The sequence below is a fragment of the Labeo rohita genome, chromosome 5 (assembly GCF_022985175.1).
Source record: "Labeo rohita strain BAU-BD-2019 chromosome 5, IGBB_LRoh.1.0, whole genome shotgun sequence".
Taxonomy (NCBI): domain Eukaryota; kingdom Metazoa; phylum Chordata; class Actinopteri; order Cypriniformes; family Cyprinidae; genus Labeo; species Labeo rohita.
In genome coordinates this window covers 45,467,898-45,492,726 of record NC_066873.1, presented here as the reverse complement: position 1 = coordinate 45,492,726, position 24,829 = coordinate 45,467,898, and the positions used below count along the sequence as shown (strand labels likewise).

At 31.5% G+C, this 24,829-nt stretch overlaps 1 protein-coding gene across 3 annotated transcripts in view; it reads right to left on the bottom strand.

Moving 5' to 3' along the window:
* Positions 1 to 24,829, bottom strand: part of mcc (MCC regulator of WNT signaling pathway) — a 112,328-nt gene that overhangs the window by 32,261 nt on the left and 55,238 nt on the right. For all 3 annotated transcript variants that reach the window (XM_051110220.1, XM_051110221.1, XM_051110222.1), the window contains 5 exons: positions 21,373 to 21,515; positions 14,114 to 14,262; positions 10,880 to 11,043; positions 7,623 to 7,829; positions 999 to 1,145 (listed from right to left, as the gene is read on the bottom strand). In XM_051110220.1, the coding sequence (XP_050966177.1) occupies positions 999 to 1,145; positions 7,623 to 7,829; positions 10,880 to 11,043; positions 14,114 to 14,262; positions 21,373 to 21,515 (810 nt within the window). The remainder of the gene's footprint in view (positions 1 to 998; positions 1,146 to 7,622; positions 7,830 to 10,879; positions 11,044 to 14,113; positions 14,263 to 21,372; positions 21,516 to 24,829) is intronic.

The following is a 24,829-nucleotide window of genomic DNA, read 5'->3' as shown; positions in this document are numbered from 1 at the left end:
ATAACATAAAACTGAAAAATAAAATTAAAGAACACAAATGACAAAAAAGTATAAAAATAAAATGAAAAAAATATATAAAAATAAAACTAAAAAAAAAAAAAAAAAAAAAAAAATAAATATATATATATATATATATATATATATATATATATATATATAGTAAAATATAAAATCAAATATACTATTATGCTTGTGATCAAGGCACTTAACCTAAATAAAATAAAATAAATATAAAATGAAAAAAAAACAAACAAAAAAAACAAAAAAATAAATCTAGTTACATACAAAATAAAATCTACTATTACTATTATGCTCTCAACCTAAATTAAATTAAAGAAAAATTTAAAAAAATAAAATAAAATAAATAAATAAAATCTAAAATAAAATCTACTATTACTATTATGCTCTTGATAAAGACACTTAAAATAAATAAAATAAAATGGAAAAATAAAATTAATAAATAAAGAACACAAATGACAAAAAAGTATAAAAATAAAATTAAATAAAAAAATATACAGTAAAATATAAAATCAAATATACTATTACTATTATGTATATTATCAATGCGCTTAACCTAAATAAAATAAAATGAAAATGAAAAAATTACCAATAAAATAAATATAGTAAAATATATAATAAAATCTACTTTTAGTATTATGCTCTTGATAAAGACAAATAAAATAAAAACGAAATGAACAAATAAATAAACACAGTAAAATCTTAAATAAAATCTAATGTTACTATTATGCTCTTGATAAATACACATAAAATAAATAAAATAAAATTGAAAAATAAAATTAATAAAAGAATAAAAATGAAAAAAAAAAAGAAAAAAAGTTAAATCTAAAATAAAATCTACTATTACTATTATGCTCTTGACAAAGACACTTAAAATAAATAAAGTGGAAAAATAAAATAAATAAAGAATAACAATTTTTAAAAGTATAAATAAAATAAAATTAAATTAAACTTGGCTTTAACAAAATGTTATGAAGTACTTTGGCGACGGGGATGTCGTTGCTGCTGCTGCTGGTGCTGAGTTCTCCGGTGCTGGGGTTGATGGGACGTCCCGCCGGCGTCAGACGCCCAGGACTGGACGGGCCGCCGGGCTGAATGCTCTGGAGACGCGTCTGCAGCTCTCGCACCTGCAGGGACAGAAAGACACCTGTCAAACCTCTTCTTAAAGTCACAGAACAACTCTTTTCAGAAGAGCAGAAGTCAGTTTTTCCATCTTCAGAGTTCAGAGAGCAGCTCTAGAGCTAAATCTAGACGCTGAGGTTTGTTCAGCATCTGTATTCATGTGGCTTCAGTTCAGGCTATATTAGAGGCAGCAGAAGCCACGATGATCACTGACCTCTCATCCAATACAAGAAGCAACACCACAGACACACACACACGGGTCCATGAGTGCACTGAGAATAAGAAATCAACCGTTTCTGGACTGAAGTGAAATTCTTGTGCCCAGAATCGATTTTCAAGGGCATTTTTGTTGTGTACACACTCATGTTTGTAGCGGGCAGCGCTCAGGTCAGCCGTCCCAGAGCGGCATCTGTGTGATGTTGGCAGCGACTGTGAATATTTCAAGGCAAATAAAGCTTCTCCTGCCAGTGGAAAAGCTGCCAAAGGACAAATAAAGGACTGAATCTTGAACCAATGCACCTCACACACACTGACAACAACATCAGACTGAGCTTTAGCTCTTAGTGTTATTATTATTACATGAGACAGACATACAACTGATGCAGACCACATGGAATCTGAGTTTACAGATCATTCACAAACTTACCAAACATCACTCATCCCTGTTCAATATTTCAGCTAATCTGTCAGTCAATAGCAGTGTAAGCTCATTTTAACATAAAAAAAATCTTACCAAAAATCTACAGGTCATGTTTACAAAACAAAACAAAACAAATTAAAATAAAATAAAAACATAAAATCTCATAAACATATCTACAGGTCAAAATAAAATGAAATAAAATGAAATAAAATAAAATAAAATAAAATAAATAAAATAGAATAAAATAGAATAAAATAAAATAAAATAAAATAAAATAAAATAAAATAAAAAAATTAAATAAAATAAAATAACATAGAATAAAATAAAATAAATAAAACTGAATAAAAAAATAAAATAATATAAAAACATAAAATCTCATAAACATATCTACAGGTCAAAATAAAATAAAATAAAAACATAAAATGGAATAATAACATAAAATACAATAAATTAAAATAAATAAAATAAAATAAAATAAAATCTCATAAACATATCTACAGGTCAAAATAAAATGAAATAAAATAAAATAAAATAAATAAAATAGAATAAAATAAAATAAATAAAACTGAATAAAATAAAATAATAAAATAAAATAAATAATCAAAAACTAAAATAAAAAAATCTCATAACATCTACAGGTCACATTTAAAAAATAAAGAAAATGAAATAAACCATAAAAAAAAAATCTCATAAAACATCTTTAGATCGCAATAAAAAAAAAAAAAATACTAATAAAATAAAATAAAAAAAACATCTTTAGGTCACATTTAAAAAAAAAAAATATCAAAAACATAAAATCTCATTAAAACATCTACAGGTCAAATAAAAAAAATAAAAAATAAAATAAAAATAAAAAAATAAAATAAATAAATAAAATAAAATATCATACAAAAACATAAAACCTCATAAAATATCTACAGTTCAAAATAAAATAAAGTAAAATAAAATAAAATAAACAATAAATAAAAAACATAAAATCTCAAAAACATATACAGGTCATATTTAAAAAATAAAATAAAATATCAAAAATAAAAACAAAATCTCATAAAAACATCTAAAGGTCAAATTACAAAAAAACTATAAATAAATATATCTATAGGTCACATTTATAAAATAAAATAAAATAAAAATATTTATAATCTAAAGTGAAATGCACATATATTATAATATTTAATATAATACTATATTGCAATAATGAGAATCTAATCATAATCATCAATGAGAATAATAAGACTCAATATTAGGCTCAATAGTAGAATGTATAATTGAGTTATGTGTAGAGTTGACAAAGAAAACGCTGCTCATATTGTTTGTTCAGTGTCAGGTGTGTTGTTGGATCTGTTCAGTTCATACTAACACTATTATAGTTTTCTTTGTTTGATTTTAAGGACATTTTATTTGCTTTTGCGTGATAAACAATGCTTTTAATCTGTAGGATTCTTGAAGCAAAAGTGTTTGAGAAGAGCTGATGTGTTTGCACTGAAACATCCCTCCATCAGCCGCTCGAGGCCGGCAGCTCTTAACAAAGAGAGAAAATATCAATATTTAACTTAGCGGTTCAATGCTGTCCGTCCTCGCGGTCTGTAATGGACGGCAGTGTGTGTAAGTGTTTGTCTGTGACTTAGATGGATGATGCCGGCATTAAAACGGTGCGCACACACGCACACGCGCACACAGACACACACACACACACACACACACACACACACACACACACACACACACACACACACACACACACACACACACACACACACACACACACACACACACACACACAGACACACACACACAGACACACACACACACACACACACACACAGACACACACACACACACACACACACACACACACACACACACACACACACACACACACACACACACACACACACACACACACACACACACACACACAGACACACACACACACACACACACACACACACACACACACACACACACACACACACACACACACACACACACACACACACACACAGACACACACACACACACACACACACACAGCTGACCTGCGGTAGTCGAGTCCAATCAAACAAACCACCGCCACAAAGCCAAGCTAGTAATTATGGTCTGGTCGGCATGTCTCGACTCGAGCCACTGCGGCGTGTGAGTTTAAAATTAGCCCTGCTTCAGATCCGGATCATGATTAGAGTGACCATAAGTCCGGTTTTAGGCGGGACAGTCCGGTTTTGAAATACCGCGTTCGTCTCCCTGTGCAGGCACTCATCTGTCCTCCTTTTAAAATTGCTATGTCATACTTCATACAATGGTGCATATTAAATAAATAAATAAATATTTATGTTTGTTCAACTGTGTAAAATAGATACATAAATAAATTAATAAACAGATGCTAATGTTATGTTCAAGTCTGTATAATGCTGTATAATAAATAAATAAATAAAGTTATGTTTAAGTTTAATTGCATAAAATAAATATATAAAAAGATGGATAGATACATAACAGATAGATAAATAAATAAACAAATGCTCTTTTATGTTTAAGTTTGTACAGTTGTACAAAGTGTATAATAAATAAATAAATAATTTATGTTTAAGTTTGTTTAATTGCATAAAATAAATAAATGAAAAGATGGATAAATGAATAATAGATAAATAAATAAATAAATAAATAAATAAATAAATAAATAAATGCTATTTTATGTTCAAGTTTGTACAATGGTGTACAATAAATATTTTATGTTTAAGTTTGTTCAATTGTGTAAAAAAATAAATAAAAGGTAAATAAATGCTAATGTTATGTTCAAGTTTGTACAATGTTATATAATAAATAAATAAATAAATAAATCCTAATGTTATGTTCAAGTTTGTACAATGTTACCAAACAAATAAATAAATGCTTTATGTTCAAGTTTGTACACTGGTGTATAATAAATAAATAAATAAATATTATATGTTTAGCTTTGTTTAACTGCATAAAATAAATAAATATATATAAAAGATGGATAAATAAATAATAAATTCATAAATAAATAAAAAGATATTTTATTTTTAAGTTTGTTCAGTTGTGTCAAATAGATAAATAAATAAATAGTTAATGCTAATGTTATGTTCAAGTTTGTACAATGTTGTATAATAAATAAATAAATAAATAAATAAATATTTTATGGTCAATTTTGTTTAATTGTGTACAATAAATAAAGAAATAGATAAATAAATAAATATATGCTATGTTAAGTTTAAGTTTGTACAATGATGCATAATAAAATAAATATTACTCTAAAAAGTTTTAAAACAAAATAAATTTAACTTGCATAAACTTTCAGATGAAAACTAGAAATCTTTTTATGCATTAATGGTTCGGCAATAGGCATACATATACATGTTCATCAACAAAATTCAGTCCCTAAAGTGTGTGAGAAATTGGGAAAAGGCTAAATGTATTTCACAGTGTTTAGACTAAAATAACTTCATAGATAATTTAACAAAAAGTATTTTTGACACATAATGGTGCTCCACACATACTCAGGTCACAAATGACCCGAACACAAAACATGGTTGTATCTCCTAAAAAATAATTATAAATAATCTGAAAAAAATAAATGATACGTATTTTGAGGGCCTTAAAACACTTGCAAAATTTCATTCTCTTATTAAAAAACTACGCAGTTAAAAAAAATTATGTATTTCTTCCTGGTGAAACTGGATGCGATTTTATCCCGGCTTCACTGAATCCTGCAAAGTGTTTTTGGTGTTATAGAAACGGCCACACTAATGGTGATGGATCTTTTTACTGATCTTAAATAAGGAATGCCGCTGTCCTCGAATCGCTCTCGGAAAAACGCACAGCACAAACCTGTTTGGATCGATTAGTCTGCTGCTTTTAGATGCGGCCTGTAATCGAATCTGGCCGTCTGAAGCCGGTTAGCACACTAACATGATTAGCCCAGAAATGCATTGAGTGAAAAAAGGCCAAAGGCTTTTATAGAAACAGCCGTGTCAGACCTACGACATACAAACGGCCTGCGATTTATCTCTAATGAAATCTGTCCGTGCTCACGTGATTGGTCAGATGCATCGTTTGCTGTTTCTGATGGGATTGGGTTTATTGTAGAGATGCTGAGAGCATCAAGACTGTGGACCATGTTACTGCATCTCCATGTGTCTCTGTTAGTCGATAGTGATAGTCGATTTCATTTTATTATGTTTTATTTCTGTATTTTATTTTACTTAGGATACAAGTCTTGAACAAGAGCATAATGCTGATAGTAGATTTTATTTTATTATTAAAAATTTTTACTTTAAAAAAAAAAAAATGCAAGTGGTTCTGAATAAATGTCTGCCAGAAATGCATTTGACAAACAAATGTGTCATTTTGAGGTGTGAGACTGCTCTGACTGTGAACACCTGAATGTCATTAACATCAGTTGAGAATAAAAACAGGAGCATCTGCGGCCCAGAAAGACCTGCAGCGTTTCCCACAAGACTTTAATGACTTTCTCTTCTCACAGGACGAGACTGAATTAGACCGTCCGACTTCCTGTGATCAGAAAGACCTGCAACTGAACACTCAAGATACAAGATACTCACAGACTTTTTTAGGATCATTACATTTTTGGCATTATTTTCATGACTACTAAACTCATTTAACTCCTGAAGTCTCATCACTGTACATGTACAGATGTTTTACCGGTGAGATTGTTTGTAAATGATTAGATTGTCATTACTGTGATACAGTAATTTATAGTAAAATATAGCATAATTTAATGTAAGTTATTGTAAATTGTAGTTTTAAAAAAAGTTTATAATAAAAAGTTGTTAAAAATAGCATGAAAACAATATAATGAAATACAAGATACTTCAACAAACATTTGTGTGTGTGTATATATGTATATATAAAATACATAAGTTACTTAAACGTAACTTATTTTTATATATATATATATATATATGACTTTTTAATATATTTAAATATATGCAGGAAAATAAATAAGTTACGTTTAAGTTTAACTGCATAAAATAAATATATAAAAAGATGGATAGATAAATAGATAGATAAATAAACAAATGCTATTTTATGTTCAAGTTTGTACAGTGGTGTACAATAAATATTTTGTTTAATTTGTTCAATTGTGTAAAATAAATAAATAAAAGGTAAATAAATAATAATGTTATGTTGAAGTTTGTACAATGTTATATAATAAATAAATAAATAAATATTTTATGTTAATTTGTTTAGTTGTGTAAAATAAATAAATAGGTAAATAAATGCTATTGTTATGTTCAAGTTTGTACAATGTTACCAAACAAATAAATAAACAAATGCTATTTTATGTTCATGTTTGTACACTGATGTATAATAAATAAATAAATAAATAAATAAATAAATATTTTTTAAATAAATTTAATATTTTTAAATAGTTTTTAGGATTATTATTGTAAAAGTTTAGGATAATGTTATACTAAAATGTTTTATAGTTATAATAAAAAAATTGCATAAAAAACAGCAAAAACACTACCACAGTTAATTAATAATATAATGAAAATAAAATACTTCCACAACCTATTTTTGCCACTGACTGTTTTCCAGTCGTCACAGATAACACACATAAAAATAACATTGTAAGATTATAAAGTCATCAAAACTATGAAATGACACAAATGAAATAATTGTACTTATATACTGAATCCCAGATTACCTGGAATATGAACAAAATAACCAATGAGTTGAGAAAGGCTGCTGGTTTGAATCCCTAAATCTAAATGATGAATCAGTAGTCATTTATTAGTCATAATTCAACTGCCTGTCGCATGTTTAATGTAAGTTTTCGTGTGGTTTGACAGTAGTGGTCACTCACGCGTCTACGCAGACGGTCTCGCTCCTCTCGGATGCCGTTCATGGTGGCTTTGGTGCGGTTCAGATCCTCCTCTTTACTGCACAGCATCGCTGTTAGGCTCTCGTTCTCCTCCCGGAGTCCAGCTAGCTCCTTTTCCCAGCGCACGCGCTCCTCACACAGACTGGGGTAAAAATCACGGCCCAGAGCACCCTCGATCTCCTCCACTGTCTGCAAACACACAAACATGACAGAAACAAAATTAAACATACATACATGCTTACATACATTTTCTGCACAAAAACTTAGAACATAAACAGAGTTTAAGGCAGACATTTAAGTATTTATAGAGGGGATTTTTAATAATTAGGTTTTTTAAAAAAAAACAAACAAAAACAAACAATGTTTTAGGAATAAAATGTTCAATATGTAACAGGTGAAAAAAAACCCTCAGTAAAATCCTTAAATATATAGATAGGAATAAAACTGCTAAGTTTGGTGTAGGTAAGTGCTGTTGAAGTGAAGAAAATACTCGTTTATAGATATGTGCTGTAATTAAAAAACTGTAATTAAAATCTACGGATGCAAACTGATCAACTGCAAGAATAAAACCGAGCAAACTATATATAAACAAACTCCTCTATTAAAAACTTTTGGAATATATGTAAGAATAAAACCAAGTTTTGGTGTACATAAGTGCTGCTGAAGTAGAGAAAGAAACTCATTTTGAGAAAACAGCCTTTAAAGATATGGATTGTAACTGACATCTACAGATGCAAATAGATAAAGTGCAATAATAAAACCAGGCGAATGCTGTCTGAACAAACCCCTCAGTAATAACCTTCAGAATATACATAAAAATAAAACTGTACATTTTGGGGTATGTAAACACTGCTGAAGTGGACAAAAAAAAAAAAAAAAAAAAAAAAACTCACAGCGTTTGAAGATATGTATTGTAATTGAAATCTACACATGCAAACAGATAAAATGCAAGAATAAAACCATGCCAATCATATATGAACAAACCCTTCTTTAAAAACCTTCAGAATATACATGAGAATAAATCTGTAAATTTTGGTGTATGTAAATGCTGCTGAAGTGGAGAAAAAACTCCCAGCGTTTCAATATATGTATTGTAATTGGAATCTACAGACGCAAACAGACAAAATGCAAGAAAAAAAAAAGATGGCAATCATATATAAACAAACCCTTCTACAAAAACCTTCAGAATATACATAAGAATAAAACTGTAAATTTTGGTGCATGTAAATGCTCCTGAAGTGGAGAAAATACTCACAGAATTAAGATATGCATTGTAATTGAAATCTACAGATGCAAACAGACAAAATGCAAGAACAAAACCATGGCAATCATATATGAACAAAGCCTTCTACAAAAACCTTCAGAATATACATAAGAATAAAACTGTAAATTTTGTGTATGTAAATGCAGCTAAAGTATAGAAAAAAAACTCACAGCGTTTCAATATATGTATTGTAATTAGAGTCTACAGACGCAAACAGACAAAATGCAAGAATAAAACCATGCAAATTATATATGAACAAACCCCTCTATAAAAACCTTCAGAATATACATAAGAAGAAAACTGCACAAATTCTGTGTATGTAAGTGCTGCTGGTATGGAGAAACAAATTGTTTTGAGAAAACAACCCTTAAGAAAACCTTTAAAATATGTACTTAAATTGAATCTACAGATAGAAAAAGTGTAATAAAATAAGCACTTAAATAACAATTTTGGTAAATAATAATAAAGTATAAAGTATATAAGTATAATAAAGTAAATACAGAAAACTCATTACAATATATCAAATGCTTTTTTTAGACAGCAGTGAGATCAAAATGCAAGCAAATTAAGACTTTTGCTAAAGTCTCCTGCTTCTCAGACGTTTCTCCTGAGAAAAAAAATGCAGTTTTGCAAGCAGACGCAGCTTCACGGCAGTCAGCAGGAGAGACTGTATTATAACTGCAGCACGGCCTCTGATGGTCTGACCGCACCGTAAACCGGATTACGCAGCAAAGCCGTGAAATGAAGCACCTCAGATGAAGCGCCACACACTAATGCGGGATCAGGAGTACTGGAGGCCAGAGACGATGACTCTAGTGCTAAAACAGTCCAGGAACTACAGGCCTAAAACACTCTTCTAGTGAGTCAGCAGAGACTTTACTCACATCCCACATTCTACAGCCTGTACTGAATTATTGATAATATGAGCATGAGGAAGAAGTGCATATAAATATGAAATGTGGAGTCATTCAGCTTCACAGCCTCAGACTTTTCACTATCAACACAAAATATTGTGCAGTTGAGTCTACTTTGCAGCTTATTTTGATCAGGAACCACTCACTTAGGAAGAGACCGACTAATAACGGGTAAGCAGGCCAATCACTGTTTGCTTTATTTTTTTGTGCACCATTTAGGTGCGAGTGAATCTAAAATTCACTATCATTCAAAAGAAATTAATACGTTTATGCATCAAGCACAGATTAAACTGATCAAATGTGACAGTAAAGACATGTATAGTGTTACAAAAGATTCTATTTCAGTTAAATTATGTTTCTTTAAACTTTCTACGGTTTCCAAAAAAATTGGGGCAGCACAACAGTTTCCAACATTGATAATAATCAGAAATGTTTCTTGAGCAGCAAATCAGCATATTAGAATGATTTCTGAAGGATCATGTGACACTGAAGACTGCAGTTATGATGTTGAAAATTCAGCTTTGATAACAGAAATAAATTACAATTTACAAAATATTCATATAGAAAACAACTATTTTAAATTGTAATAATATTTCACATTTTAAGAGTACTTTTGATCAAATAAATGCAGCCATGCAGCCTTAATAAGCAGAAGAGACTTCATTTAAGAATAATAAAAATAGTTTTGATAAATGTTTGTATAGAAAAAAAAAAAAAAAAAGAAAATAATTAAAAACTTTCTAAATTTAGTTTATTCACACGAGTAATTTTTATGCATCATTCTTCATTACAGAACTAGTCATTAAATTTGACAAAGTATTCCAGATTTTTCAAGTCAGAAGATCTCTTCCTGTCTATGTTGCCTTTTTTTTTTTTTTTTTTTTTTTTTTTACCAGATCAAGCTGCAAAAGCGTCAGAGCGTATAGATGCAAGTTAAGCTACATGACACACTTCAGTTGCACAAAACCAGCCAATCAGATTGCATTTTGTGCTACTGTGCACAATATGGATGAGCTGGACTGTGGGTTCCTGCACTGCATCTACTGTATAAGATGTTTTACCTTGATGGCCAGATCGCAGTGTTCACTGGCGGTGGTCAGTTGCTCGATGTGTCTGTCCACCTCCGCCACGGACAGGCTGCACGTGCTCTTCTTCCGGCCACAGAGGACGCTCTCCAGCCCCGTCAAAACCCGCTGCAGCTCCGAGTTCAGATCACTGCAATTATCTGGAAAAACACACACGGATCTCAGTGAACTTGCAATCCATTATTTGGAATTTCTCCAGCATGAAACTGCACTCGCATGCTGTTTTAGTGCACCATTTATTTATAAAGCACAAAAAATGCTAACAATAGGAGAGAATAAAGTAAAATTACAGAACGTAATATGAAAACTCATAAATCATAGTATAGTAAAGAAAGATCACAGACAATTGCTATAACGTCTCAGCTGTTTCTACTACACAGTAATGAGATCAAAATGGGGAGCAAATAGAGACTTGCTGAAACCTCCTGATTTTCAGATGTTTCTCCTGTGAAAATGAACTCAGTAATCTCACACGTGCCTCTTCTGTACTTTCAGATGAGATCTCAAAAATGTCTCAAATTGCACTCAGATCTGCCAAGACATCAAAGCCTACATCAGAACTCAGAACTTAATTTACATAAATTAATTCAATCATTTACATTAACAATACCTGGGAACTGCATGAAGTCTTTTGCATTACCAACAATAATATTTTCCAAACCTGTTCATCCAGCATCCAGCAGGCAAATGAAAATGGAAAAACCGGAGTTAATTAGAACTCGTATGAATCAATACGATCGCTCACATGAGCAGATTATTGATCCAGAGCTGTATTAATATTCCCGACTGCATGGATTATGCCGTCATACATTAACCATGAAACAAAAGTGCTCATGGGAAAAACATGGGATGAGCTTCACACTGAGCCTCCGGGATACTTCAAGACATTTCAGCTAGAGATTCATCACTTGATTCTAAAGTTTACTTTTAATGAAGTAAATGGCATGATTTGTCCTCATGGAAACTGCTCTGTTAAAAATAAAATAAATAATATTAATTAAAAGATGTGTATATACATCTTTTTAGATTCTAAAAGTATGACATTTAAATTTGTCAGCATCTTCATGTTAACTTATTTTTCTCATTTATATTACATCAATTAACTTTCTGTTTTGTTTATTTGCTTGACAACAGGGTTATTTTCTTAAAAAAAAAAAAAAAAGATAAAACCATAAAAAAACATTTGTATTAATTGAAATAAAATAAACATTAACTGAATAATTATTAACTTAACTAAAAGAAAAAATATATATATTTCAGCTAGTTGCTGAAACATTCTCATTTTCATTTAGTTTAAGTACTGAAATAACTAAAACTAAATAAACTGAAACTTAAAACTGAACAAAAAAAAAAAACGTGGGGAAAAAATTAAAATCACTAAAACAACAAAATGACTCATTTTAATAGTTTATCAATATATAATTGTAATTTAAAAGTTCATTTCTCTCATAGCAAGTGGAAAACAACTCTATTATTAGCACTTTAGTAATGCAAAGCTGTTTTAATCAGGCCAATAAAGCTTCTAGAATCTGAATCTGTCATTTCCTTTCACAGATGGGAGTGACGCATGCTGGGAATGTTCCTACAATACATTTGTAATGGAAAACGCCATTAGACGGCGTGATTCACAGCAGCTGAAGGGACAATGGCAGCATCCCGACCGCTGAGGCCTTTAAAAGCTTTTGTATGGAGCGTATCGGCCTGATCAAGTGAAAAAACAAAAGAAAACAGAAGGAAGACGTCGATTACGCTCAGCAAAATGAGTCTGTCTGTCTTTCAGCTGCACTAAACGTCATCGCTGCCATTATAAACCAAGACCGAGGCACTATGGGAAACACATACTGTACAAATGCACAAAGAAGGTTTTTCTCTTTCAGCAAAAGCCATTATTTGCTCTCTAATGAACTTCACTGCTGTGTAGGAGAAAAACTGGAGATCTCGCTGGTGTCTGTGTGAAAACACACAACTGCTGCAATAAATGAGGCCAATATTTCCCATGAGTCTGCAGTGATAAACACAGAGACGTGACCTCCAGAACCCATGCAAACTCATTCAAAGTCATTGTGTGAAGATAAAAGAGTGTCATGAGGGTGAATCCTCTCAACATTTCACCCCAAATAAAAAAATAACGCATAATAATAATAATAAAGCCTGTTTTTAGGAACACTGTGACATTCCTTCCTTGACAAATACACATTCTCATTACAGAAATGCAACAAAATCTAATTTTTCTGAGCTTTTGTTGTTGTTCGCTCTCAACAATAATTTGCAAAAGTTGTTGTTGTTGTTTGTTCTAAATACTACTCTGATGCAAGTACTTTACATTTTTTGCATTACAGTAACGAACATTTTGCATTTTAAATGTGCTTAGTCATTTTTTTCTTCACAAAAAATTGTGATGTTTACAAAAATAGGTATGATGTTCAAAAATTGAAATAAAATCATTATTAAAGTCATTATTTTCATGACATTATTATTTTACATTTATATTTATTATTTTATAGTTGCATTATTATAACATTATTTGTGAGACAGTATTATTTTATATTCACATTTATTATTTTACATTTACATTGTTGTTTTAATAACATTATTATTTAACATTTACATTTGTTATTTTACATTTTTACTGTCATTATTTTCATTACATTATTATTTTACATTTGCATCATGACATGATTTTCATGACAGTATTAGTATGCATTTATTATTTTACACTGTCATTTTAAATGACATTTTATTTTTACATTTAATTTATTACTTTACATTTACATTTATTTTACATTTTTATTATTATGTCATTATGACATTATTATTTTACATTTATATATATAATTTTACATTTGCATCACAATTAAGCAAGTTTGAACTTTAATCTAATATTTCACCTTTTTTGCATTACAGTGAATAACATTTTGCATTCAAATGCGCTTAACAGTAATATAATAATAATATAAAAATAATATCCTAATTTAAAAAATTTTAACGTCTCAAAAATACACATCAGGTGCAATAACTCAAATATCATTTCATTCTTTTGATGTTGGAATGTAATATGGACATGTTCTTGACAGGCTGCGGTGAGATTCAGTCCCTCACAAGTCATGTTTTTCACTTCCTGTTTATCAGTCTGCATTTCTGAGGTTGGATTTGGAAACACAATAATCTAGCAGGTTTTTTGAGTCCCATTTGTACAGTTCAGCTCCTCACCCATGTCTGCAGTGACCAGTGTGGACTGGTTTTCAGGCAGTGAGACGGACGCCTGGTCAGGGTCCTGATCGATGCTCCGGTCGTCCTCGTTAACTTCCTGCTGGCTGTGACTGAGATCAGAGCGAAGCTCGGAAAACTCATCCTCCTCCCTGAGAAACAGAGATGTTATGATGAATGAGAAGAATCATCGCAGAAAATGTGCAGATGTTCTGTTGACACTGGCATTTTGAGCCCATCGAAAACACACTGACTCAGTGTGAACACCAATCTAAGCTTTTTCTCATCATTGTGAGTTTACATCTCACAATTTAGAATTTTTCTCTAATTCTGACCTTTTTTTTTTCCCCAGAACCTGTCTTTTTCTTGGAAATCTGAGATTACATCTGAGAATTTGAGTTTACCTCTCACAATTCTCACTTTATTCTTGGAATTCTGAGTTTACATCTAGCAATTCTGACTATTCTCGGAATGCTGAGTTTATGTCTCTCGCAATTCTGACTTTATTTATAGATTTCTGAATTTATGTCTCAATTCTGACTGTATTCTTGGAATTACATCTCTCGCAATTCTGACTTATTCTTGGAATTCTGAGTTTACATCTAGCAATTCTGACCTTATTCTCAAAATGCTGAGTTTACGTCACTCACAATTTTGACTATTCATGGAATTCTGAGTTTACGTCTCTTGCAATTTTTCTCTAATTCTGACTTTTTTTTTCCCCAGAACTTGTCTTTTCTTTTCTTGGAAATTTGAGTTTACATCTGAGAATTCGAGTTTACGTCTCTCACAATTCTGACTTTATTCTTGGAATTCTGAGTTTACATCACTCGCAATTCTGACTATTTATGGAATTCTGAGTTTATGTCTCACAGTTCTGACTTTATTTTTGGAATTCTGAGTTTACATCACTCGCAATTCTGACTTATTCTTGGAATTCTGAGTTTACAACTAGCAATTCTGACCTTATTCTCGAAATGCTGAGTTTACGTCACTCACAATTTTGACTATTCATGGAATTCTGAGTTTACGTCTCTTGCAATTCTGACTTACTTTTGGAATTGTGAGTTTATGTCTCGCAATTCTGAATTTTTCTCTAATTCTGACTTTTTTTTTCCCAGAACTTGTCTTTTCTTTTCTTGGAAATCTGAGTTTACATCTGAGAATTCGAGTTTACGTCTCTCACAATTCTGACTTATTCTTGGAATTCTGAGTTTACATCTCTCACAATTCTGACTTTATTCTTGGAATTCTGAGTTTACATCTCTCGCAATTCTGACTTATTCTTGGAATTCTGAGTTTACATCTAGCAATTCTGACCTTATTCTCGAAATGCTGAGTTTACGTCACTCACAATTTTGACTATTCATGGAATTCTGAGTTTACATCTCTTGCAATTCTGACTTACTTTTGGAATTCTGAGTTTATGTCTCGCAATTCTGAATTTTTCTCTAATTCTGACTTTTTTTTTTCCCAGAACTTGTCTTTTCTTTTCTTGGAAATCTGAGTTTACATCTGAGAATTCGAGTTTACGTCTCTCACAATTCTGACTTATTCTTGGAATTCTGAGTTTACATCACTCGCAATTCTGACTATTTATGGAATTCTGAGTTTATGTCTCACAGTTCTGACTTTATTTTTGGAATTCTGAGTTTACGTCACTCGCAATTCTGACTTATTCTTGGAATTCTGAGTTTACAACTAGCAATTCTGACCTTATTCTCGGAATGCTGAGTTTACATCACTCGCAATTCTGACTATTTATGGAATTCTGAGTTTATGTCTCACAGTTCTGACTTTATTTTCGGAATTCTGAGTTTACGTCACTCGCAGTTCTGACTTATTCTTGGAATTCTGAGTTTACAACTAGCAATTCTGACCTTATTCTCGGAATGCTGAGTTTACATCACTCACAATTTTGACTATTCATGGAATTCTAAGTTTACATCTCTTGCAATTCTGACTTATTCTTGGAATTATGAGTTTACATCACACGTACTTCTGACTTTGTTTTTGGAATTATGAGTTTACATTACACAGTTCTGTTTTTTGATTCCACCTCGAAGTAAAAAAAAATTAAATCTTGCACATTTTTGACATTCTCTCAGAAGTGCTAATTTATATATCGCAATCCTGAGTTAATATCTTGCAGTTCTGAGTTTTGTTCTCAGAATTGCAAGAAAAAAAGTCCCAATTCCGAGATAAAAAATACTGCAAAGGTACTCATGACTTTTTATTGCATTTATACATCTTGCAATTCTGTTTTTTGTGTGTGTGTGTTTCCATGGAAGAAGATCTCAGCAACTAAACATGAATTGCATTTAGTCATGTTTTTATTTGAGATAATAAAAAGCTACAAAATTAGAAACTAATTTCCCGTTTAATATTGCATACAACTCAAGCTAGGTTATCAAATTCCAGAGTTATGATTCAGGGATGAATATGAAAGTCAACAGAGGCCTGGAGTCATTTGGCATATTCTAATTTCCCTAACGAGGATGCAAACGTCCCGACCTGCTGCATACATATGAGGCGTTTCTAATTAAACACTGGAGTTCATCTCATTCACATGCAGCTGAACGCACGTCGAAACAGGACACACGGTCACCGGTTCACCGCATCTCCCATCACAACTCAATATTCATGAACTGCGGGAAGAATCAAGTTTTCATGCAGTTCGTTTAGTAAGATAAACGAGATCTCTTCAGAATAAATGATGAAAGGAGACACTCATCTCCTGCTGGGTTTCCAGGCCAAATGACAAGATGAGATGCGCTTGGGTAACATTCATCCGGACGGAGGATTCAGGAGATTTAAAGGAGCATTAAAGCAGCTGATATCTGCCATCGAGTAGTGTTACAAACCTATAAATCACAGTAAGAGGCTTTAAAGGGAAGCTTTCTCGTGTTCAGTGAATACAGACGGGGACAGAAGCTCCGCTCCAGACACTAGTGAGCTGCTTACATAGACAACACTTCAGCCATCATTTACACTTATGCACTTATCCAAAGCCACCGGCAAAAGATAAACAAAGTGTCATCGCCAAAAAGCATAAAGAAATTTAAGATGCTAAATTTTACATTTGCATTAGTATGCTACTATTTTACATTTTCATTATTTTGTTATTTTAATGTTCATTTATATTTATTATTTCACATTTGCATTATTATGACATTATTTTAAGGCATTATTTTGCATTTACTATTTTATTTTTATTATTTCTATTTTAATAACTATTATTTTACATTTATTATTTTGCATTATTATGACATTATTTTACATTTACAGTTTTTTTATATTTGCATTATTGTCATTATTTTCATGACATTATTTTACATTTATATTTATTATTTTACTTTAGCATTATTATGACATAACTTTAAAACATTATTATTTTGCTTTTATATTTATTATTTTATATTTGCATTATTATGACATTCAATACACCACTATTTTACATTTACAATTTCATTACTAACATTATTCGTAAGACAGTATTACTTTATATTTACATTATTTAACATTTGTCAGTATTTTCATTGTCATTATTTTATATTTGCATTATTGAGATTATTTTCAAGATATTATTATTTTGCATTTATATTACTTATTTTATATTTTCATTATGATTACATTATTATATTATTGTACATTACCATTATTATACTATTACTTATTATACATATTTTACAATTTTATTACTGACATTATTCATGAGAGTATTACTTTATATTTACATTATTTTACATTTATTAGCATTTTCAACACATTATTATTTTACATTTTCATTTTGTCATTATTTTAATGACTACTATTTTACATTTCTATTAATAATTTTGCATTATGACATCATTTTGCAGCAATATTAATCTTACAATTACATTTTGACATTAGTTTTAAGACATTGTAATTTGCATTTATATTATTTTATATTTGCAATATTATGACATTATTATTTAAGATATTATTATTTAGCATTTATATTTATTATTTTATATTTTTGTTATTATTACATTATCATGATATTTTTAAATAGCATTATTTTAACATTACTTTAAAGACATTATTATTTTGCTTTTATATTTTTTATTTTATATTTGCATTATGACATTTACCTTTATTGTGTTCTTATTATTATTTTCTCTCATGACGAAGACACATTTTCTGTCCTAATTGCTATTACTGTAATAAAACAGTGTCATTTGTAAACTGTTCGCACATCAGTGCAGTGTTTGCTGTAATGACTTTAATTAAACCTGTTTTTAATTCAAAAAACAAGCTGTAAAACAGATGAGAATCTAATGAGGATCATCACTGGGAGTAATGAGATTACAAGCAAACTCAGAAGCACTACAGTAAATCAGCATTATGGGTATAAACGAGCTTAAATTCCATTAAAAAACATAATAGCCCTAAAAATGGGCTTCAGTATCATTATGCAAATTCTAATTCAATATTTCTTTGTATTTCATACGGCAGTGCGCTCTCGAGATGGCGTTTTCTGCCTACGTGAAGCAGCTCACAAGGTTTAGGAGCAGAACTAGAGATGATCAGCGTGTCTCCGGTCAGGTGCTGAAGGGTAAAACTCTCCCAGGAGTCTCAGCAGACAAGACCACCGCCGGCGCTGAAGACCAGACCGACCTCAGACAGCTGCGCTCTCACACACCCACACACACACACACACACTCTCTTACTGTACGTGTGCACGCTGTTGTTCCTGCACTGTAAGCTGCTTTGGATAAAAGCATCTGCTAAACCCATAAATGTAAATGTGTTGTCCAAACACAACTGTTCTCTGAGCGTTTATGTGCAGTGCATGGTTTAATAATGCTTGTGTGTGTATTTTTATGGATGTGAGAGTGTGTGTGTGTGTGTGTGAGATCTCTGTGAGGAACAAATGTCCGGCTGTGTCGACTAGAAAAGAAATGTGTTTAGATTTTCCCAGTCGCCTAAAATAAGCAGTAATGACGAAGGACCAACGACTGGACGGGCAGGACTGAATATTGGGCTTTGTTTTAATAATCAGTATTTATGACAGGCAGAAATTTAGCGAATTTGTTTCAAAGCAGCTTCACCGAAAGTCTGTAATGGCTTAGTGCTTTACCATAGAGGGCTGGGCAATATTAAACAATGATACAGGTGGTCTCCTGGATTCAGATTCAGTTGTAGTGTATTTATAATGCTGTGTAGCACGTAAGACATTAAACTATCTATTAGGAGATTACAAAATATTAGTTGCTATTGATCTATTAAGAGTTCAAAATATTGTTATTGATCTATTAAGAGATAAAACTAGTCGTTATTGATCTATTAAGAGATAAAAATATGAATCGTTACTGATCTATTAAAGGAGAAGTCTACTTCCAAAACAAAGATTCACATATAATGTACTCACCCCCTTGTCATCCAAAATGTTCATGTCTGTCTTTCTTCAGTTGTGAAGATATTATGGTTTTTGAGGAAAGCATTTCAGGATTTTTCTCCATATAATGGACTGATATGGTGCCCTGATTTTGAACTTAAAAAATACAGTTTAAATGCAGCTTCAAACGATTACAAATGCGGTTGTAAACGATCCCAGCGGAGGAAGAAGGGTGAAACGATACAATCGGTTATTCTCATTAAAAAAATAAAAAAAATTCTCAAACACTCGTTTTGTCTTATTCTCCCTGAACTCTGTGTATTGTGGCTCAAGACAGTTAGTGTATGTCGAAAAACTCCAATTGTATTTTCTCCCTCAACTTCAAAAATCATTTCAAAATCATCCTACATTGCTGCAGAAGTACAGACACAGTGTTTGCAAAGTGAACATGCAAAGAAGATCAAACACCCTTAACAAAAAAGGTAAAACAGCGATATAGGACGATTTTGAAGTTGAGGAAGAACATGAGATGGGAGCTTTGAGCATTTGACATTAAAAAGTATAAAAATTGTATTTTTTTATGAAAATAACCGATCGTGTTGCTAGATAAGACCTTCTTCCTCAGCTGGGATCGTTTGAAGCTGCATTTAAACTACATTTTGGAAGTTCAAAATCGGGGGCACAATTTAAGTCCATTATATGTAGAAAAATCCTGAAATGTTTTCCTCAAAAAACATAATTTCTTTATGACTGAAGAAAGACAGACATGAACATCTTGGATGACAAGGGGGTGAGTACATTATATGTGAATCTTTGTTTTGGAAGTGGACTTCTGTGGAGAAAGTGGAGAAAAATATTAGTCGCTATTGATCTATTAAGAGAAAATACTAATCATTAGTTGTTAATGATCTATTAAAGGAGAAGTTCACTTCCAGAACAACAATAATTCACAAATAATGTACTCACCCCCTTGTCATCCAAGATGTTCATGTCTTTCTGTCTTCAGTCATAAAGAAATAATGGTTTTTGAGGAAAACATTTCAGGATTTTTCTCCATATAATGGACTTCATTGGTGCCCCGATTCTGAACTTCCAAAATGTAGTTTAAATGCAGCTTCAAAGGCTCTAAACGATCCCAGCAGAGGAAGTAGGGTCTTATCTAGCGAAATGATCTGTAATTTTTTTTTTCGGAAAATAAAAATGTGTATACCTTTTAAGCACAAAAGCTCATGTAGCACAGGCTCTGGGATGCGTGTTCACGACACTACGTACTATTGAATCACGTCAAAAGGTCACGTGGAACTACAGACCCAGTGTTTACAAAGCGAAGGTGCAAAGACTAAGAAAGTGCAAGTAAGTCAAACGCTGTTTACAAACAAAAAGGTACAACGATGCTGGACGATTCTGAAGTTGGAGGAGAAAATAAGATGGAGTTTTTTTGCCATACTCTACCTTTTTGAGCCGGAGTACACAGACGATGAACTTAGACGTGATTCGCAGTAGTGATGGGAAGTTCGGATCATTTTTACCGACTCGGACCTTTGAGTCTCATTCAGCAAAATGAACGAATCTTCCTCAGCAAATTGACCCTTCTTCCTCAGCTGGGATCATTTAGAGCCTTTTGAAGCTGCATTTAAACTGCATTTTGGAAGTTCAAGTTACCGATCTATTAAGAGATTAACATATTAATCCTATTGATCTATTGTTATTATTATCCTATGAAGAGACCTAAACATTGGTTGGTTGGCAGTAAATATTTTGGTTGAAAATCATATGTCCACCTCTAAATGTTTTATACAGACAGCTGCTAGAAAGTCAGAAACACATAATGCTTTAGTGTGTGTGAGTGTTTATGCATGTTGTGTCTGTGTCTGTGTCTGTGTCTGTGTGTGTGTGAGACCTGATGGTGGCTCCCTGCAGGAGGTCTATCTTCTTGTTGAGTTCGGCGATGATGCTGTGCAGCTCTGTGATTCGCTCCTCGTAGCGCAGCGTCGTCCTCTCCTGAACCTCCTCATGCTCCCGCAGCAGATGAGACTGCTCACACTGTACACACACACAGCGGGACAGGGATTAATAATGCAGAGTTACACTGAGGAAAACTGCAAGGTGAGACAAACAAACAACACATGCTGTGAACACACACAAAACAAACACACAGAGTGAGAGATGCAACTCTCTATGACATGCACAACACCTGCAGAAACACACAGTATGAGTGAGAAAAAACATAGACTTCCACTGATTTTTGATCAGGTTAATGATATTTTCTCTCCGCTTCTTATAAACTCTCACAGAAACCTGCACATCAGTAGATTTACAGACAAACATCATCTGAACCATTTATGAGCCTTTTCAATGTCCTTACAAGTCACATGCCGTGATATTTCACTACATTACTGAAGACCATAAGACAAACATAAACAAATCCTACACACACACACACACACACACACTTACTGACCTGCAGAATGGAAAAAAACAGCCAAAATCTACTAATTTCAGACTAAACAACATCAAAATCTGTGCAGCTTCTAATACAAAGTGGGAAAAGATTAGCTGAAGACTCAGTAATCACAGTAATCCAGGAAAATAAAGTAAAAAAGTACTTAAACATGACAAATGAAATGGTTCCGGACACTTTCAATATTTGCAATATCACAGGTACATTTGTATTGTGTTATTGTAAAAATATCTAAATTACACATATATACACATATATATGTATATACATATATACACACACACACCCACACACTTGGGGAAAGTTACTTTTATAAGTAATGCATTGCATTATTGCATTACTCCCTAAAAAAGTAACTAATTATGTTACTTTGTTACTTTTTATGGAAAGTAATGTGTTTCATTACTTTTGTATCACTTTTTAAATCTGGGCAGGGCTTGCTTGTTTGTTTTTAATATAAAAAGTTCTATTTTTAGCAAATGTAAAAGCCTTTTTACACCAAAAAGTGAAATTAATAAGCTTCAGCCTAAAGGAAAAGTACATTCACATCTATACAGTAGAATGCAGGAGAAGGAGGTTTTAACACTCTTTAGCAATTAAATGAACAATAAAGCACAAGTGTTAGTTTATCTAAAGTCAATTTTTGCTTATTATTTTGGTTGAACTGGATCATCAAAGGTCAGCAGCAAAGACAGTGGTTAATAAAATGGGATTAAATACATAAACGTTATCTAAGCCATTTAACATTTAATTATTGCAGGTTTATGTCATATTCTGAGTTTGCATTTTACAGTTTTAATTCATTTTAATGAATCCTGAATCTGAAACGTCATAATTTTGACTCATAATTAAGTGTGTCTTAATTTAAATTTCTGACATAACAGTATTGACTAAGTATGTCATATAGGGCTCTATATTTTTTCCATTTAAATTAAATTAAAATTAAAATTTCCATTTAAATTAAATCATGACACTTACACAATTTAATAACAGTTTATTAAATGTTTAACAAAAAACTCTTCTGGTAATCAAATGAAGACAAACTAATTTAATTTATAATCAAATTGATTTTGGAAAACTGCACAACAGGTGTTTGTGTTTAAAATTAAACATGGAAGAAAAATTGAGATTATTATTAAAAAAAATAATGTTTTAATAATAATTATGTGTTTCATTGAGACGTATATTCTACTGTACAAAAGAAACATATTTTGTCACAATTTCTTCAAGTTAAGCCAAACTTTTATTTTGACAGGTTGCCGAGGATTATTTTGAAGACCTGAGCGTCTGTGTGTGTTTATAAAATGACAATTTTTCTTAAATTAAAAACAAGAATTTTTTTCTAACAAATGAGCTTCTATTCAGAAGCGTCTTCAGTGAATGAAGGAGCACTTGTGTTTCTGTGAGTGAGAGTTGTTTGTCATCTATTAGCTACTAACAGCAAAACCATCAGTAAAAACATCGCTCAACTCAATACTATTGAACTGACATGGAATTAAACCGCTCATTGAGACTAAACACACGATTCAAGTGACTCCATCAAACGGATTGATCCAGAATAAATGAATCCGAGTATAGCGGCTCCAAACGCCCAGTTCTAACGTCAGGGGGAATTAGATGGGAGTGAGCATTACGCACCCTTCCTGCGGTGATCTGAGAGGAATGGCATGTTCTCCTGGCTGGAGCTACAGAGTGTGTGTGAAAACAAAACACACTCAATCACTCAGTCCAAACGAGGACAGACAATAACCCGTTAAACACACTCCACCGCCAAACACAGCAACAATTAGCACACAATGAGCCTATTCATGAAGCTGGAACACACACACACACACACACACACACACACACACACACACACACACACACACACACACACACACAGAGACTCTGAGCTGTAAGTGGCCAGACAACATCTTCAGGAATCACAATGCTTTCCCTAAAGCTGCTCTAAAAGCCAGCGAGTCCAATTATGCTGCTTTATTAGCATAAACGCTGCCTTATAAGATGCCTTCATTTGGTTAAACTGTATGTCAATGTTACATGTACATATCCTTCACTGAGAAGACAATCCCATAATGCATTTCAATGGCAGATTAAAATAAAGCAGAAAAATCCAGATAGTGGACAGGCATATGTGCAATGCATTCAATGAAAAAAGTAAAGTATAAATGGGAAAAAAAGATTATATGCACCTGTGTCTGTATATGTGTGAGATTGTGTGTGTATGTGCATACAAAAAAAAAAGGCAGTAATATATACACACACACACACACAAACAATATATATAGACGAAAAAAAAAAAGTTATCAAATTTTCATACATAATTTTCTTACATTATATACACCATAGTAATAAATAAATATATATTAAATTAAATTTTACACACACGCGCATACATATACATAATTTACTGATTTGTATATATTTCATATATAATTGCTATAATATTCAAATGCATTTTCCTTATGTACAATAGTAAACGCTATATACACAAACATATTTTTCCAAAACTGATATACAACGAACACACAATAAATTCTAAAATTATAAATCATATAATTATTAAATTATATAAAATATCTATAAAAACTAGTAAAAACTCTCTTTATCTTTCTCTTTTTATATATAAAACAATTACATAACACTTTTGTTTAGTTAATTAAAATAAGAAACTATAAAAACTATATAAATGTGTGTGTATATATATATATATATATATATATATATACACACACTGTATATATATAGTAATTTAAAAAAATACAGTATTTATAAATAATGTTTATAATATTACACATTATATTATAATATATTATAATAATTTGTATTTATAATACAATTTTAGTAAATGTTTCAGGGTGTAAAACAGAAAGTACATCAATTATATCTTTGC